We start from the raw sequence: 19,624 nt of genomic DNA on the forward strand, positions 1-19,624 counted from the left end.
ATAATTAATTATAAATATTCATTTTTATTGTAATAATATAAATATATATATTGTCATTATTACATCACTTCCCATGTACACAATTATGCCAACACAGATGGGGTAAAGATTGTAGGACGAGCGTACGCCTAAATTTACAACACCATTAATTAATTAATGTTTATAAGCTATAAAACAATTCTAAGAAGCATTAATTTCGTTTTGAGGCAAAAACATTAAACCAGAAACCTCAAACGTCACACGTACATACAAATAAAGTACTGCTCCACTTTAATTAGGCTATCAGTCGCCAGCCCTGTTATTTTTCTTCCTGTACTCCGGAAAATATCTTCTCAAAGAGAGAAGAAAATAGAGAAACATATTTACTTACAACTCGAGGGTGTAAAAAACAATTTCGCTTTGGTACAAACATTTGCACGTTGATGATCTGTCCTAACTTTTTCTCGAGAAGCAAACGCCAACGGATCCTTATCACCTCGTAAATACTGGAATCCAGATCTGCCATATAATATATATTTATATATATATATATATATATATTAGACGCAGACCAAAACGACCCCACCACGTACGTACGTACATCAGAACACCAACTTTAATGGTTCCCGGCGGGGCATGTCGATCGGATTGCAACGTCGGAAAAAAAAAGAAAGTGTGTTTATGAGTCCTCGGAGATGCTCTCAAGATGAGGCTCCCACACTCCTCCAACTCGGCCAGTCCTTCGATCCCGTCGCCGCGACGGTTTCTTTTCGGAGATGACGTCCGATAGGTAACGATGAGAGTCCGAGACATGATGATCAACATCACTAGTACTGCTGCACTTTTTGCTCTTCTTGGAGGACTTACTGAGGTTGTTACCACGTTTTTTCTTCTCCGGCAGCGACGAAGCTGGGATCAAGAAGTAAATGCTTCCTCTCTTGAGCTCAGAATCCGGCGAGACAATCAAAATTTTACGTACAACGCCTTGAGAGCACGGTTTGCTCAGGACGTGATTTGGGTTGGCCTCAAGGATCTCACCGGCCGTGACCGGATGTGTGATCTCTTCTACGTAGCCGTTCAAATGAACGATGCGGATCAAGTCTAGAGCTCCACAGGGAAGAACACAAGCCAAGCAACACCTTAGACTGTTACCCATATCGACCTATATATATATATATATAGTTTGAATTCTCTCTGCGTGAATGATAAGTTTGGAACTCTTTCTGACTCTGTTTCTCGCATATGCATATGTGAATGTGGCCAAAACTGGACAATGTGTTATATAGGAGCAGCTACCCATAAGAACAGAGAAAATATGGATTCCAAATGACGAAAGTGCCCTTTTGGGTGATTTTCAAAATTAGTATTTATTATTAATGAGGCTTGATTTTTTTTTTTTCTTTTATGGTACCCTTCCTTTTGCAAGGGGCCGGATATAATATTGTTACCGGCCATGATTGCAAGTATAGTCTTTTAAGTCAAGTGGAATATTGTTATTCCAGCTTGTATTATTATTCTCAAAGTATAAATTAAAGTATAATACTCCAAGGATGGTAATTAGAATGTACCATATATCGTTAGTTGGGTATGTTAAGAACCATATGAGAAATTAAAAGTAAAGTAGAATCAATTACACAAGACACAAGATTTACATGATTTGACAATATGTTTATATCTATGAAACTGTAAATGATTTTATTTAGATAGAAAAACAAAGATAATGTGGCAGCACAACGACCGTATGGGAATAGTATAATGTATATATATATATATAATACATCCTAATTAAGTCGGGTCGGATAAAACGGATTAAAGAATTTTTCTCAGACACTTTCATGTTACTTATAATCAAAGAGAACTTTTCTTTAATAATTACATGATATGACTTAAATTATAGCATTAACTAGTCTTATTTAAAGTATCAATTTAAGTATTATTTTAAGTTTTCCTTAATTGTTCTAAGAGAAGGAACTAAAAATTGGTATATCGTAGCTAGCTGCTTAGTCAGGTGGTCTGGCAATAATAGTATTTACAGTAAACTTCTATGAAAAAACTATTGATATGGTGGTCCAAATTTATGGAGTGTTAGTTGACACATTGACAAAGTCTCATCCTCGGACAAGTTGTCTACGCTAGAATAAATTGTACTTGAAGAGAAAAAAAAAAAGGACAAGATTAATATTACAAAGTCCAACTCGTTTAACTATTCAAAAGACATTATTATTAATTTTCCCTCTAATATATATATATATATATAAATGTTACTTACTGTCTCAATTTTAGAGATTACAATACAAATTTAAGTAATTTTATTTTTAAAATTTTTTAAAATTACAAAAATATTCCTCTTAAAATAATATTTTTTATCATTTAATAATAGACATATACATACAGTCTCTTAAATAAGAATTGTAAATAGAATTTTTCATATATATAACTCTCGATATTGGTATTGTTGGGCAAAGTAAGGGAAAATAATTTAAGAGGTATTGAATTAATTAATTAATTAATTAATAGAGATGGAGTGGTAACACAATAAAGTAATTAATCCGACGCTTGGAATGTGGTTTTCGCAACATGATCCCATGTCAAGTGATCGCGAATATAGGCAGCTGACTTCATTGAAAATTAATAAAAACAGAATAATATAAGATAAAATAAAATAAAAAAATTAGAAATCCAGCTAGCAGATTAATTGGCCTTGCTTGCTCTTAAAATAAAATAAATGATTAGTTAGGACAGCTTTAATTGCGCGTTTCCTAAATCCATTTTAATTGATCAAGGGGTATTGTCTTTATCGGCTTATCCGCGTTTGGCAGCCTGGACTATGTGCCGCCGTGCAGCTAGCTAGGGTTCTGCATCTGGCCGTATTCTGTAATATTGTAACCTGGAACAGCACCCACTCATGAAGGAAAAAACAAAAAAGACATTTATCTAATATATATTGAGTCATATTTATGGAAAAAAAATAGACTTTATTCATGAAAATGTACATATCTTGCCCCGTTTGGATATATAAGTTGAGATTAACTGAGATAATTTATGAATAGTAGAATAAAATATTATTTGAATATTAATTTTTAACATTATTATTATTTTAAGATTTGAAAAATTTGAATTGTTGATAATATTTTGTGTGAAAATTTAAAAAAATTATAATAATAAAATGAGATGAAATGAGTTAAGATAAATTTTCAATCCAAACCGGAGCTAAGAAATGATAGTTAAAGTGGTCATGTTTCTGCTATATATTGCCAAACAGATTGATGTTTGATCTTTTGAAGGAGTACTGTCTATTTAGGATGTGGTTTCTCGGGCTGCAATTTATATTTTATTCTACTCATGACCTGATTTTGGGTTCAGATCAAGTAGCTACTTATATTGTTGACTCGATCAGTACTTGTTCTTCCTGATGTTGAGGTTGTTTCCAATTAAAGACCCGCGCGGCTTGCTGATCATGGTGATGTAGATCTACTGATGGTGGTACTGCTTCTGAAGCCTTGCAATTATTTGCACCGAATTCGAAATAGAAACATCTATTGATCATCTGCAAACTTATGCATGAGAGTGTTGATCAAGTAGAAAGCTCATTAAGCGCGCAGCTAGCTTTGAATAAATTAAGCAACAAAATAATAATGAAGGCAAAGGAAAGCAGCTGGCACGTTCGTGTGCCACAAGATTCCTAATGTGAGATTGAATCAAACACGTACAAGATGGAAACTGTATCCATAATTGAAGAACGTGGCCTGGTTGAGTCTGTCTTAATCAACACTAAAGCCAAGGCGGAAGCTTGATTAATACACACACACACATATATATATAGACTCATGCAGGAATATAATCATTGGTGTTAGAGTATGAATGTATTAAGCAAGCTGTACATGATCTAACCCCTAGTACCGTACGTGGTACTTACTTTCAACTTACGACCCATCTAATATTAATTCTAGCTTCACGCACTTGCAAGGAATCATAAATAAAGAAATTCTGCTTTAGCCTTCTATAAAAGTAAACTCGCAAATAAATTAATATGATATGTTAGATTATAAAATTATTTTTATTATAAAATAGATCTAACGCATCATATCAAATTACATCAGTTTATAAATTTATTTTTATAAAATATCTTCATAATTATAGAACTTATATACATATACATATATCCATAAATATTAACATGGATCATAATTTTAAGGGGGGTTATTATCTCTAGGTACAGTGATCAAGGAGACGTACGTTCACAACTGGTGATCGATCTTGGAGCATAAGATTTCTTCTTATTCGAGCTGTGGTATTGCTGCTAAAAGCAACTTAATTAATTTAACATGCAACTGATCATTTTAATATGTTAAACTGATCACGTACACCAATTCAGTGCATCCGAGTGTAGCATGCTGATAGTTTCGAAGATCACAAGTACGCCCAACGATTAAGCTGAGTAATGCTAGTACAAATTTTAAATAGATAAATCTCGTTTAGATCTTTTTGTAAAAAATGGATCCCTATAAAATAGAAATTTTTTTTTTTTTTATACTTTTTCAAGGTTGGCTGAGCCAGTTCACTTTTTTGCAAAGATTTGCGTGAGACTTATCTATTTGAGATTTATACAAATTATTTCTGATCAACAATTAATTTTTCTGATTTAAACGCTTTAGAGTTTGAAGAAATATAAAAGGCTCAGCATTATACGGATTTTATTGTAATAATTATGAGATTCGTAATCTACGTAGCAATATTTAGTGTTGTGAGATCTATAGACTCGTGTTTATCTAGACTCGTGTTTATCTTTCTCTAAATCATGTTAACGTTTAGATCAGAAAATTATGGAGAATCATGATTCTTGATTAATATTTCGTTGCATGCGCATTAAAGTTATCTCAGAATTTTTATATTTTTATTGATCATACCTGGTATCAGAGAACAGAGTTAATTCGATTAAGAGTTTCCTCGATAAAGAGTTTTTCACAAGTGCACATTAAATAATTCATCAAGAAATTTTCCTAATCCAATAATTCTTAGAAATTTTCTTAATCCGATAGTTCCTAGAAATTGTTAGACCTAGAGCAAATATACCACCACCAAGACCAAAATTCTTACCACTTTAATCAATCCCAAGGAACTTGAAGTTATCCCAAAGTTAATGCAGAGATGAAAGAATCTTGTTAATTTGGTTCGTATATATTTACGGTTTCTCAAACTTCTAAATGATGGAAACTCAAAAGAATGCTTTCCCAACCTTCGAAACATATATATATATATATATATATATACAGATCACAACTGGAACACAGTTGTTTGGATTTTGCAAGAAAATATTCAAAATGATAGCGCTAGATGCAGGTCACTATATATATTTTGTGAAAGGACCCAAGATAATTACTAGTGTTAGGTGAAGTGTCAAGTTCTTTGTATCCAAACGAATAATGTGAGGGCAGGATTTTGTGCACCATCTATAGCTGGATCATGGTTGACTGGATCGATAGAATTAAAGATCAGCATCTCTCTTATAAATCATCACCGTGTGGTTCACCTTTCTCATGGACTGTATTATGAGATTCGGGTTGTTAAGAATATCGATTTCGGTGTAAAAGGAACATGCAAGCTGCATCCACGGCTAGCTATCGGCTGCATGCTAGTAGATGATCAATATTAATTACCTCTTTAATTAATGGCAGATTTGCTTTTTTGTTAATTATCTTCCTTAATTTTATTTCTATCCATTAGCGGTTAGAAAATGTAACACCCACACAGGGGAGGGGAAATAAATGGGATGAGCACTAAGCAGCCTCCAGGGAAGAATATTGAGAAGTAATAGAAACTTAATTTATTCATTCAATTCATAATGATTCTCATTTCATGAATTTTGTCCATATAGGCTGACAGTATTAACAAACTTATAACAACTGAATATATATAGAGTATTCCTTCTGTTCTTTTCCATGCACACTGCAACAGAACAAATAATAAAAACAAGCTAAATGATACTAACACTTGGACCTGGGTCCAGGTCCATTTATTAAACTGATTAATACTAAGATGAGTTTCCCAGCCCATCTGTTGTAGTAGTTCATAAAGTGAAAGCCCCAGTCTAGTTTTGAGCCCAAGAGCAAAAGCCCCTTAAGTCCAGAAGCCAATCACAAAGCCTTTCTTCCTCCCTTTCTGATCCTTGACCACTCCTAGATTCGCCTGTGACAATACCCACTCGTTCAGAACACCTTGCTCACAATGTGGGAGTAGGTGTCCTTCAATTGGTGGTAAGGCTCCCAAGTGGCGTCTTTCTCCATCTGCCCTTGCCAATGGATGAGGATCTCCGTTATGGGTCTCCTATGGACCTGTCTGAGGCGTCGATCGAGAACCTCCTTGAGTTCTGGTCTAAAAACCCCCCATAGAATCCATCGGAGGGAGTTGCACCAAATCTCCTACTGTAAATTCCCTCTCCTTCCGTTTCAAGTCTGAATATTTTTTCATCCTACTTTGTGCCTTTTACAGGTTTTGCTTCAACAATTGTTTGATCTATTCTCTAGAATGAAGGGAAGAGTCCACAACTTCCACCAATGAGGATCCTAGTAAGTAACTCAACAATCTGGGAGAGGGGTAACCATATAGGGCCTCGAAGGGTGTTAACTGTGTTGAGGAATGTTTAGTGGTGTTGTACCACCACTGTGCTAGTTGGGTTCCAGAAGATCCAGTCCTTTGGCCTTTCACCCACAAAACAACATAAGTAATTTTAAGTACTTTGGTAACTGCTTCAGACTAGCCATTAGTCTATGGGTGGTATGCTATACTGAATGCCAGATTCACCCCTTGTTGTCTGAACAACTCCATTCAAAACCTACTAGTGAAGGTTTATCTCTGTCTGATAATTGAAAGGGGCATGCCATGGTGTTTGAAGATGTTTCTAATGAATAAGTTGTTAGGGAAGAAGCGGTGTAGGGATGGGAAAAGGGTGTGAAGTGACTATATTTTGTGAGGCGGTCAACAACTACCCATAGGCAATTGAATGTTAGAGAAGTAGGAAGGCCTTCTATAAAGTCCATAGTGATATGGGTCTAGGGTTTAGAAGGTATGGTTAGGGTTTGTAAAAGGCCTCCTGGGAGAGAATTTTCTAGCTTCACACGTTGGCAGATATCACAACCCTTCACAAATTCACAAACTTCAGTCTTGAGGTGAGGCCAATAAAATTCTTTGCTAACTCTGTGGATGGTTTTATCAAATCCTACGTGGCCCCCAGTGGGACTGCTATGTAGTAGTTGGAGGAGTTTAAGTTTGAGTGTAGGGTTTTTTGGAATATAAAGTCTATCTTTGTAATACAAACATCTCTCTCTTACAGAGTACTTAGGGCTAGCATCCCCCTTAGTAACCTTTTCTAGTAATTGTTGGACCACAACATCTTTAATATAGTGTTGTTTAACTTCCTCGAGTTGCTCCAATGTAGGCACAGAGGCCATGGTCAGTGTTACATGGTCTGCTTCTTCCTCACCCCTCTTATTTTCAGATCTAATGCAAACTTCAAGTTTTGATGATCAGTTGTTACTGTGAATGGCCTCCCCTATAAGATAGGGTCTCCTTCTCTGCACTACAAAGACCAGTGCAAATAGCTCTTTTTCATAGGTGGACATGCTCAGTGCCCTCCCTTCCGAGGCTTGACTGTAAAAAGTAATGGGGTGCCCTTTTTGCACGAGGGCAACTCTCATAGCCCTTTCTGAGGCATCACATTCAATCTCGAAGGGCAATGAAAAATTTGTTAAGGCCAAAACTGGTGGCCTTATTACTGCCTCTGTAAGGTCACTGAAGTCCTTTTCAGCTGCTGCAGTCCACTTGAACCCCTTCTTTTTTAACAACTCTACTAGAGGGGTAGCCACAGCCCCTTACCCTTTATGAAGCTTCTATAGTAGCTAGTTAAGCCCAAAAATCTCCTTAAGGATTCAACTGAAGTAGGTAGGAGCTAATCTCACATGGCCCTTAATTTTTCTGGTTCTGCTTTTACCCCTTGGGTAGAGATGAAATGCCCCCAAATAAGCTACATTGCCCCCAAATAAGCTACATTTGGGCTACCAAATTTGCACTTGGACATATTGGCAAATAACAGGTACTGCTTGAGAGTGTCCAGTGTTTTTAAGTGTTGCACATGATATTTTTCACTTCTGCTATATGTTAATATATCATTAAAAAAATTTTGTATAAATTTTCAAATGAAAGGTTTAAAAATTTGTTCATCAAACTTTGGAATGTGTAGGGGCATTAGTCAAGCCAAATAGCACGACTAAAAATTCATAGTGACCTTCATGAGTCCTTAAGGTAGTCTTTAGGATGTCCTCAATTTTCACCGTAACTAGATCTTAGGTCCAATTTAGAGAAGTTTATGGACCCACGCAACTCATCCAAAAGTTCCTCAACCACTGGGATAGGGTTCATGTCCTTCACAGTGGCTTTATTCAAAGACATAATCAACACATAGGCACCATGACCCATATTGGTGTGTAGTGTGGGATGATAAGTAGCATCTCTCAGGTGTGTGCACCCGTCCGGATGCCGAGGGCGAATTAGCCCCCAATGTCGACTACCCATCACCCAATTAGGGGTGACAATATGTGACACAACTCATGAATCCAACACGAACACGACACGAAATTAACATGTTTGGATTTAATGGTAACTGGCTCAGATCAAAATAGGTTGATCCGTTAAGATACAATTTATAAATAGGTCAACATGTTTAATCTAAAATCAACTCGTTTTGACTAATTTAGATTTTATTTCAAAATTATAATTTTATTATTATTGAATTGTAATATTAGTATTTCTAGACCTTTGCTAACATTTGTTTTTATAGAATTTGTAATATTGGTTTTATTTTATGTTAAAATCTGGAACATATTGTTTTTTTGTTAGTAGGTACGTAATCTTATTTTTTTAAGATATTGTAGTTACTAATAAATATAGATTTTAATTTTTATGTGCAATTATGTTAATCAAGTCAAATATATTATGCATGTTATTTCAACCTATTTACATGAAACAGGTTTAAATCAATTGTGTCGTGTTAACATATTTCTAATTAATTATTAAAGAGGTCAAAATGGATGACACGACACTATCCATTGTCTAAATAGGTCGGGTTAGGGTTTGAAAGTTTGACACGTTTAGTTTAAAGGGCCAGGTTCGGATTGACCTATATAGTTAAATGTCCATAACTTGACACGACACAAACATAGTCTAAAAGCATGCATTGTCACCCGAGAGAGAGACCTAGGGCTAAGGGCTACGGCGAGAGGGAGAGTCCAAGTGGCAACGAGGCAACATAGAGACAAAGAAAGGAAAGATGGGTGCGGCACGGTGAGGGGAGTTTGTTTTAAAACGTAACTTAAGACAAAACGACGGCATTTTATTAACAAACCTGCCCATCCTAGGCAGGTCGGGCAGCCGGGCCAGATAGGGGGCCTGCCCAAAAGGCCTAATTTTCACAATATCAAACCATATATATGATTGTGCGTGGAAAAGCTTGTTGTTGGAAGAATCAAGATATAACTAATATTCTTAAAATTGTGCGTTAGTCTAAACAAGATCAAGATTTTCTCAATCCAAACTTAAGGACTTGGTCACTTAAGTGAGATGAAAAAAGGAAAAACACGTGAATTGAGATCTTTTTCCACGTAAACAATTATTGCGGACATAAAAAAAAAAAAACCGAGGTAACATGAACAGTCGAGAGGAAAAAAAAGATTAAATAGTAAGCAAAAACGTTATTGGAAAGCCAGGTCCTAAATTTTAATCATGTGTCTTCTTTTCCATTCTCTATTATTTTTGTTTTCTTTTTTCCATCTTTTGATCCATCATGACGGTCATCATTTTGAGAAATCAGTGGCGGGATCTCAGTTGAAAATTGAAATTTAATTCAACAGAGATCTTCTCTTCAAACTCACGTCTAATCTTCCAACGTCAGCACAATTTTGTTAGCATTTTCTCAGAGTTACCCTTTTCTCTGATCCCCATGATAGACGTTTCAGGCCACTCATCTCCTTTTTTTTCTTTCTTTCTCACGTCTCTCTTCCTCTCTTCTTCCCCTACCCTCCTTTTCTCCCATTTTTGGTTCACTTTCACTTGCTTTAAGAATGATCTATATGCATGACCACTCCGACAAGTACTGTGGGCACACACACCTCCTCCTTTCGTCAAACACTTTGTAGAATTTGAGACAGATAGATTTAGATCATGCCATAAATATATAAAGGACTACTTTTCCAGCTTGTGATAGATAATATTTACATGCGCATGATCATGATCATGATCATAAATATATGACATGTATGTTTTGGCTCCCGGGCTAGCTAGCTGATATTGGTGCATCTCTTGACAATTAGGGAAGAGATCGACGCCTCTTTTATACGCAATCCTCGGTTGGAACTTGAAAGCATATTCTAGAAGCAAATTTACTGCCAAACTGAATACAAGCAACCCAAGGAAATAATTAGTCTTTTACTTTCACAAGGAAAAAATAACTTAACATCTAGGTCAAGTTTTCTCCTTCCTTAGAAAGAGTTTCACTTGCAAATTATCAACAAACCTCAATACTTCCTAAACCCAGCAACCAGAAAGAATTCCTGATCAAAGAATGGCAGAATTATCAGCCTTGATCTTCCTGATCATACCAGTAGTAGTACTGCAGTACATGATTTGGAGTACCATCATATCTAACACAGCTTGGGCTTGCACTGCCACAAAGCTCACAACCTCACCAAAATTTCCTGCCTTTCTCATCTTTGGTGATTCAACGGTGGATGATGGCAACAACAATTACATTAGGACATTTATTAAGGGCAACCATTATCCCTACGGCCGCGATTTCCCTGATCACATTCCTACGGGAAGGTTTTCTAATGGCAAACTTGTTTCGGACTTCATTGCATCCGCGCTACGAATCAAAGAAAATATTGTACCTGCTTTCCTTGATCCAAATCTTTCTGATGAAGAACTTCGTACCGGTGTTAGCTTTGCTTCAGCTGGAGCTGGCTATGACGACTTGACTACAGTTGCATCTGGTGCCATCTCAATGTCCAAGCAAATTGAGTACTTCAAGAAATATTTAGTGAGGCTTAAGGGCATTGTAGGGGAAGCAGATGCTACGAAGATAGTTAATGGTTCTCTTTTTCTTCTTAGTGCAGGCGCTAATGACTTTATTTTCAACTTCTATGACTTACCCACGAGGAGGTTACAGTTCAACATTAGTGGGTACCATGAATTTCTGCAGAATAGGATACAAATTTTCATCGAGGTAAGTAGAATAATGATATTTATATAACTATTTTACAGCGTATTTTACAACCTATTAAGCTCAGTTTGGATTGGCAGTTAATCTCAATCCATCTCATATTATCTCATCATTACAATTTTTATAAATTTTCACACAAAATATAATAAATAATTCACTACAAAAAAAAGAGTATTTATGACCGATTATTTTTAATGATAATGATTATATATTTGCAATGCATACAGACTCATTTTGATAGGAAATAATTATTTTTACAGTAAATAACTAGTTATAAATAAGTAATTTTCTTGTAGTGTCAACTTTTTCAAATCACAAAATAATATTAATATTAAAAAATAATATTCTAACAATATTTTATTCAATTTTCAATTTAATTTCATCTCAACTCATCTCATCTCATTTCATCTCAACTCACTATTCAAACCTAACCTAATGTGATAGTGATATTTCATAAATAAATAATTACATAAACGTAGATCTTTTAAAGCAAAGTTGTAAAAAAAGTTGGATGCTTATTATTACTCAAATAAATATATATATCTCTGATCCCTGCAAACACACGCAAAATTAATTATGATCCATTACCAACATGACTAAAATTGTTATTTGGCTACGAATTTGGACAACATTTTCTCTATTTCTTGTGCATAAATACTTCCATTCACAGGTTTAATATTGTTACTTGTGTGTATGTATATTGTTTAGGATTTATACAATCTGGGGTGCAGGAAACTTTGTATAACTGGGCTTCCTCCAATCGGCTGCCTCCCCATTCAAATGACTGCAAAATTTGAGAATCCGAGGGATAGAAAATGTCTAGAGGATGAGAATTTAGATGCTGAAAATTATAATCAAAAGCTTGCAAAGCTGTTACCTCAAGTCCAAGCATACCTTCCAGGCAGCAAGATTGTCTATGCAGACGTGTACGAGCCTTTGATCCACATGATTAATCATCCTGAAAAATATGGTAAATATTAAGTTATTTACAGGTCATATCTTTTTTTTTTTTTTAATTTACACCTCAATTAAAATTTTCAATTGTAATCCACATGTATTAATACAATAGGCAATTTATAAAATTGGTTAGGTACGCGGTTTGGGATAAAACATGAATTAAATTTTTGAAATTTAAAATTTTTTATAATTTCATTCTCAAACGTCACTCAAACATGACATACATTTTTTAATTTTTAATTTTTAATTTTTATGTCTAAACATAAAAATCAATACAATTTTTAAACTTTTAAAAATTTTAAAATAAAATACAAAAATCAATAATTTTTTTAAACTTTAAATTGAAAATAATATTAAAAAATTATATTCAAACAACTTTTTAACTTTATAACATTTGTATTCAATTTTATCTTTTATTTTTCAAAATTCAATAAAATATTTAACTCAAAACTATTTCTCTCTCTTTCATTTCTATTAGAAAAGTGTACTCTCGAAACGCCCAAGTGTCATATAATAGCGCTGCAATTTCCTCTTTTTTTTTTTTCAATTTTATCTTAGTTGTTAACCCAGGTTTTATCACAGAAACTGATGATGTGTTGAAACAGGATTTGTGGAAACAAAAAGAGGATGTTGTGGGACTGGGTTGATTGAAGTGGGGCCCTTATGTACTCCAATCACACCGATATGTAAGAAGGCTTCAGAGTACTTGTTCTGGGATAGCATACATCCAAGTGAAATTGCATACCAGTACCTTTCTAACTACATGATGAAGACGGTCCTTCCCAAGCTATTGTATATCTAATCAATCACAGCCAAATGAAAATCTTATTACCTGAAGATCCATCTTCTTTCTTTTTCTGATCCAATAAGTGTTGGGTTGGATTTATAATTTAAAAAAGTTAAATTATTTATTATATTTTATATAAAAATTTAAAACAATTATAATAATAAGATGAGATGAAATACTTTTTAAATCTAAACGGAATATTTTTATCTATCCGAATTAGATGATTATTCTATGAGGCAAGATCAACAACGGACTTAATAACTATATAAAAAATGATTTAACTCTAGTCTCTGATCCACTGGGAAGCAATTAATTTAATGTCTTATTTGTGTTTTGTATTTGACTCATTTGGGATCCATTATGCATTAATTATGTCTTATTTACCCAAAAAAATAGATAGAGCTTAATTAATTATGCAGGCTGATTTTATGGGCTAGCAAGGAGCACAAGGTGTTGTTCGGAAAGGAAAAAGATTCTCTCAAGTTCTTATCCGAATTTGAATGTCTTAAGTGGATGAAAAATAGACACATGAAGCAACGTTATTTATTGTTGATTTAATATTGTCCGAAATATTTAATAGGCAATATGACTCATTTCATATGTCTATTTTTCTCTCACTTAAAAGGTCCTCAAATTCATAAGAGGTTTTGAGAAGGTCCTAATCCGTTCAATAACGCTTTTGAGTATGGCAATGGTACTCCATATATAAGAGTTCTTAGATTTATAGAAACGAAACTCCTTTGCCATAATTGAGAATTTTTATACTAACATGAAGGAAACAAAGCATGCTAAACTCCTAATTAACATAAGAGTAATTCTATTTGCATTCTTCAAGTGGGAATTGTATGTGCAGACTTTTTATTAAATGAGAAAAAAAATCATTTTAAGATGGATAGTTTTGTAATTTTAAAAAATTTTAAAGATAAAATTATCTAAACTTACATTGCAGTCTCCAAATGGAGACTGTATCTAGCATTGCTATTGACATAAACTACGTACTGTTTCTAGAGAAGCAGCCTGGCCTATGATTTCCTCTCAAGATTTGTTGTACCACAAGCACGGATCAGGCAGAACTACCAAAGTCTGCCGAGGCAACATAGTCCCCAATCACTCCCAGTTCTTGATTCTCACAGTCACTCCAATCTTCTAATCCCTCGAGCAGGACCGGATTTATGCCTTGTTTTCTTCCTACAGTCCAAAGTTCAAAGGACTCGTCATTCATGGCCTTAATTCCTGCCACTGTTTCTTCTCCATTCCTGCCTTAAAAAGCAAGCCTACAAATGTCCTTGTACATGGTTTGCTTTGGTGACACAGCTCTGAAGCAATGGATCTTGATGAAATCACCTTTGCTTTCCTGATAGAGCTTTAGGGCTTTGTGAATGCTGTTATTGGCTGTACTACTGTATTTTGGAGGCCTTATTACACTATAAAATAACTCACCCTTGTAGATTGTTAATAGACATTAAATTTTAGAGTCTTCTACACGGTATAAGAGAAAAAGTCTTAAATTCAAACTCTGACTCTACACAACTTAGGTTTTGAATTCAAATCCTACTCTACACAGCTTAACTATATTTTGGTAAATATCACATTCTTATTTATCCTCTATCCCCCATCTTAATATATATTTAAATCCAATTTACATGAACTTTCTTGACTGGCTAACCCTAGATCTCAATACTGAATTAATGATGAAATCGGACTTTCTATAGTTTGAGAATTATCATAGCCACTTCAATTAATACCTAGAGGATCAGGTGAATAGATGTTCTTCTTATTTGAAAAATTAATACAAATCTAAGAATAATTACTAACTGCACAATCAGTCACTAAATATGTAAAATATTAAAAGAAACAAGACAATATAAATTCACTAAAATGGGAATAAATTTATAAGAAAATTTTATATTTTAAATTTTTTAATCTAACGTATCAACAATGTAAAGGATATAATATCCTCTACACTTTATACCAACTTATAAGTATAGTGTAGAGTGACCATCGAGAAACTTTTTTATTTATTTCTTTTATTCCAAAATATTCTTTGCTAATTGTTTTATTCTTAGTATCAGTTATAACTGTATTGATTAAAATTTTAAAATAATTTATTGAATCTTCTGGATTAATTCTTACTTGTTTGTTTTTCAAAAATAAATAAAATCCTTTTAAATTTAAATTTGATGTTGGTTTTCCTCCAAACTTACTAATTATATTTAAGAAATAACTCATTTCTGTTGATAATGATTTTCGATCAAATAGAAGAGCCCTGTACATGATCTAACATCTCATAATCTTTTGCCTTTCACAAAGATAACAAGACCAACTTGGGCCATTGAACTTTTAACTGATTAAGCCTAAAGGGTCCACTGAACAATGGGCCACAGCCCAATCCAATAAAAATGAAAAAAGAATCTGAAAATAAAAACCTCCCTTCTTACTTATATTTAGCTTATATTTAGAAAATGATATTTGCATGAGCTTTGCAATTGCATATTCTTTTAAAAAAATAAATAAATATAATATTTACATTAAATATTAATTTTTTAATAATAGACCTTAATTTTTTTAAAAAAGAATTAAATATGTTTACACAACACATGACTGTATTTAGTATTGCTCCTGATATTTTGATTGCCCAGAGCCTCTCACCATCACCACCCATACATTACTGACTGCCATGCAAAGAAGATATGATTTGCCAAAACTGAAGGCGGATTTTTCGTTCCTGCTAGTGGGGATAATTATTTTCTTACAGCCACGATTTTTATGGGTACAGAATTTAACGAGAAACCTTGAGCCCATCCCCTCTCATTGATTGTTTCTTTCGGCTTAGATCTCCCAATTTCCTGTAAAAATTTCAGACAATTTGGTCAGTACTTCGATCCTTTCTTCTTTTCTTGGTATATTGTCTTAGAAAAATTACAAGTAATCCCAAATCATTATATGAATATGTCGTCAAGTTTCATCTAATTTAACCTGCAAGTTGTTACAGACTAAGTACACTTTCAGCTTGGTGGTTGTATATTTTGATCTTTCGATAAATTAAAGCATGTTGTTAACTTTGTAAGAAATTAAGTAGGCATGAAGGTGGTTAATTCTCTATATTCTAACATCCATTATGTGCCTCTAGATCACTTGACCTAAAGAAAAAAAAAGCAAGCGAGATATATAAAAGGAAATGAGAAGTGTTACTGGCACAAAGAGATCCGACAAAACTAAACTCATAAATTGATATGATTTTATATAATATGTTGGATCCACTGATCTACAATAAAAGTAATTTTATAATATAACGTATCATATCAAGTCATGTCAATTTGTGAATTCACTTTTGTTGAATCTTTTTTTTACTAAATTATTTCTCAAAAGAAATTAAAGTATGTTATCTTAAATAAATTAACCCAACTTGCTATTTTTCTATAAAGTTTTTATAGAACAACTCAGCACCTCTTCATCTTCTCTTTCAGTGGAATTCGAGTAGCTTGTGCTTTGAAAAATATCATGTAGAGGCCAGTACGTAATCGCCAAATCAAGTTAGCTGGAGATCAAGTTAATTTCCATGTTATTATACCTAGCTAGAAGTTTACAGCAAACAAGGAATTATTGCTCTTCTTGTCTGTCGTGCTGCAAAAAAACTTACCATTGTTCAAAGAGGCACTTTGTTATTATTTTTAGAAATAAACCTTCATTTATGACAGAAATATCACAAATGCTTCCAAATTGCCAAAACTTCTTCATCGATCCATAGAATTTAAAAGTAATGTGTGACTTGTCCTAAAAAAGATGATGGGCCAGACTCTCCTAAGTTTAAATTCTCTCATTGAGTATGTATTATGTGAAACTATCACTTATCTTAAAAATTTTAATTGAAATTAAATTTAATTATTTATATATATTATATTCTTATCAATTCTTACATTTTTTTTCTCGACTCTTATTTAAAAACTATTATAAATATAAAGAAATTACACAAAAATAAATCTAAAAATAATGTGACTTCATAACATCTATTAGATCTATTTTATAATAAAATAATTTTATAATATTATACCATACACATCAAACCACATTAATTTATAAATTTATTTTACTATAATCTCTAATTTGTTACTAAAGTATTTTCCTTTCTTGTTTTATACTCATCATGGGCACCATAAGTTCAATGCTAGCGAATAATTAATTATATGTTTAATTAAGAGCCCTACGGTAATTCAATGACTCCTGCAATTTAATTCCAATAATTTTCGCAGGTACCCTTCTGATCACCAGCATAGGACAACCATTAATGGGGGCTCTCTTTATATTCAAATATTGCAGGTGACATTTTAATAATTGATCAAAGAGATAGATTTGTAAGTTAAATGTAACTGGGAAATTTATGCAGTAAAGGTCAGATCATGTTCCTTTCACTTGGGAACTCGTGAGTCAGTAGAGTGGACACAGCTTTGTTTTCGTTTGTTTTGTCTTTCCTTCCCACCAAAACCCTAATGCAAAAGGTCTCGCACCGATCAAGTTCCATAGCGCAGCAGAACCGGGTTTATTCATTCATCGTGTAAGGGAATTGAAACTCTATTTTTCTACCAATTTTATATGGGTAAATACAACAATCAAGAGATTTTATAACTATTTCTAAGTCGTGCCCAATCAAATATTTTATATCCGTCCGGAAAGCAAAACAATCGAAATAATTATTATTTATATTGCCTTCTTAAAAGTTAGAACTTTTTGAGGTCGGGGTTAAAAGTTAGAAGCAGATCTTCTCAAAAAACTCGAAAGAGGTCGGGGTTCCTGTTCAAGCACATTACCATGTGAGGATAAAGATATATACAATCATAATATCAGAAGGTTCAATGATATCTATTTACAAGTGAGTTGCTTTCTCCGTCTCCAAACAAAAAAGACAACATGTACCCTAAAGTTAGGTCAGGCATCTCAAATCTCAACGCTTTGCAACAAGGCCCAACTGGCCAAGCAGACGATCCACGTTGCATCTAAAACAGAGAATGGACAGAAATCTGACATTGAAATTAATGAACGTAAAATCCAGCTGATCTTTTAAGTTATTTCATGGAACAAATGAAAACTCGGGAATAAAAATAAATCAATCAGAGCGCCAAATGGTTTCAAATTACACCAGATTTGCTCTTTTATAGGCAATATTAATAATGATCCTGATGAACAAGTACATGTAGAAAAGAAAGTGAAAGGACTGGCATGCGTTCTGAACGGAGTTGGAAAGGAGCAGACATCTACAGTTGGCTAATACCCACCAGTAAAAAGCCTGCAAAAATTTCAGTCAAACATGAAACCCTAGCTCAGCTTCCATTACTTGACACGCTCTCACCTAGGGTTTCAAACTGACACTTAATAAATACTAGCTAAAATAATAGAAAAGCATATTAGACTTCTTCATGATCAATAAGTTCTAGAATTTTGTTCAAGAGAAAGATAAACAGGGATTTAAATCCCGGCACAAGAAGTTAGGATCTTCTGGAGGAAACTTCCGACTCTTGACAGTAACCTGATATATTAGGAAACAAAAAGAAATCAGGATCAATAGCCGTGTTATAGGAAAGTCATTCCAAATCTCAAATCAATAAATGACCAAAAATAAATACCAGCAAGAGTCAGAAGTATGAGAAATGAGATCCAGCAGCTAATTGGCAGACATGCAGATTAGAATCCAGCAAAGTAATTAAGGAGCGGTGGTTGGACATGATCAAGCGGATAGAAGGACCAGATCATTTCTGTTGCCATGGTGTTACAATTCCCTAAAATTATACCCAGAACAAGCTGTGCCATATATGGTACTAATTAAACCTGCTTTTTCCCAACATAAAAAATCACAGATGTAACCCATAATCGTGATATATAAAGAAGATACACATCCATCTAGAGTAACCCATCTTAATTATATGCAGGTCCCAGAATTTATATTTAATGATCAAGACTTCTAAATATATGAGTATGACAGTATGAGGAGTGAGAACGAGTATCAAACAATTAAGAAGAAGCTGGAAGAAAACAAACATATATAGATTATTAAAAAAAACAAAAAAAAAAAAGCCAAGTTTCTGTCTTTAAGAAGAAGCACATAGTGTTGAGCATAATAAAAAAGAAATTAAAGTATTATATATACCCAGATGCCACATATCCGATTACCGATCGGAGCCGATCGAGACCAGTACTGATCATCGGAGCAGCTAGCAATTGCTATACCACAGGGAAAGTAAGAAGAACCCGTGCAACTCAGGATAGATAGCGCCAGTACCGATCACACCCTAACATGATGATCATCGTTAAAGTGCTACATGGCTGGTGCTATCCCTCCTGAGCTTTACCGATTCTTCTATACTGTTAATTTACAGCATGAATCAGAATCTGAACGAAGATCGAAAGCCTATACAAAGCTATAGAAAGAAAGGCTAAGATATTTGCCACATAATGAAGAAGGCAAGGATCGAGTTGTATTTATAAGGGGACGGGACGTAGGAAATGGGTGACTTTTTGGAACTTGGAAGACCTTGAGACCAAGTAAAATTTGATGGTTTGGTGGAGGGACGGTTTATTTACTTTTATTTTTTCCATTTAATTGTTTTTCCTTGTCATTTTTGTTTCATCTATAATTCTTT

General features: G+C 33.9%; 2 protein-coding genes and 1 long non-coding RNA gene across 3 annotated transcripts; 1 reads left to right on the top strand and 2 right to left on the bottom strand.

Moving 5' to 3' along the window:
• Positions 1-233: 233 nt before the first annotated feature.
• Positions 234-1,201, bottom strand: LOC108987781. Its single transcript, XM_018960791.2, has one exon. It carries the CDS (start codon positions 1,133-1,135, stop codon positions 659-661), a length of 477 nt encoding a protein of 158 aa, XP_018816336.2. The 5' UTR covers positions 1,136-1,201; the 3' UTR covers positions 234-658.
• Positions 1,202-10,567: 9,366 nt separating this feature from the next.
• Positions 10,568-13,007, top strand: LOC108987783 (GDSL esterase/lipase At2g30310-like). The gene is made up of 4 exons (XM_035690024.1): positions 10,568-11,018; positions 11,142-11,251; positions 11,957-12,218; positions 12,811-13,007. The coding sequence occupies exons 1-4, from the start codon at positions 10,592-10,594 to the stop codon at positions 13,005-13,007; spliced, it is 996 nt and encodes a 331-aa protein (XP_035545917.1). The 5' UTR covers positions 10,568-10,591.
• Positions 13,008-17,759: 4,752 nt separating this feature from the next.
• On the bottom strand, positions 17,760-19,423 carry LOC108987779. Its single transcript, XR_001995579.2, has 2 exons — positions 19,132-19,423; positions 17,760-18,812 (listed from the first exon to the last, which is right to left on the bottom strand). It is a non-coding gene; the product is annotated as an uncharacterized LOC108987779 (long non-coding RNA).
• Between the last annotated feature and the right edge of the window lie 201 nt (positions 19,424-19,624).

This window comes from Juglans regia, chromosome 5 (assembly GCF_001411555.2).
Source record: "Juglans regia cultivar Chandler chromosome 5, Walnut 2.0, whole genome shotgun sequence".
NCBI classification, from domain to species: domain Eukaryota; kingdom Viridiplantae; phylum Streptophyta; class Magnoliopsida; order Fagales; family Juglandaceae; genus Juglans; species Juglans regia.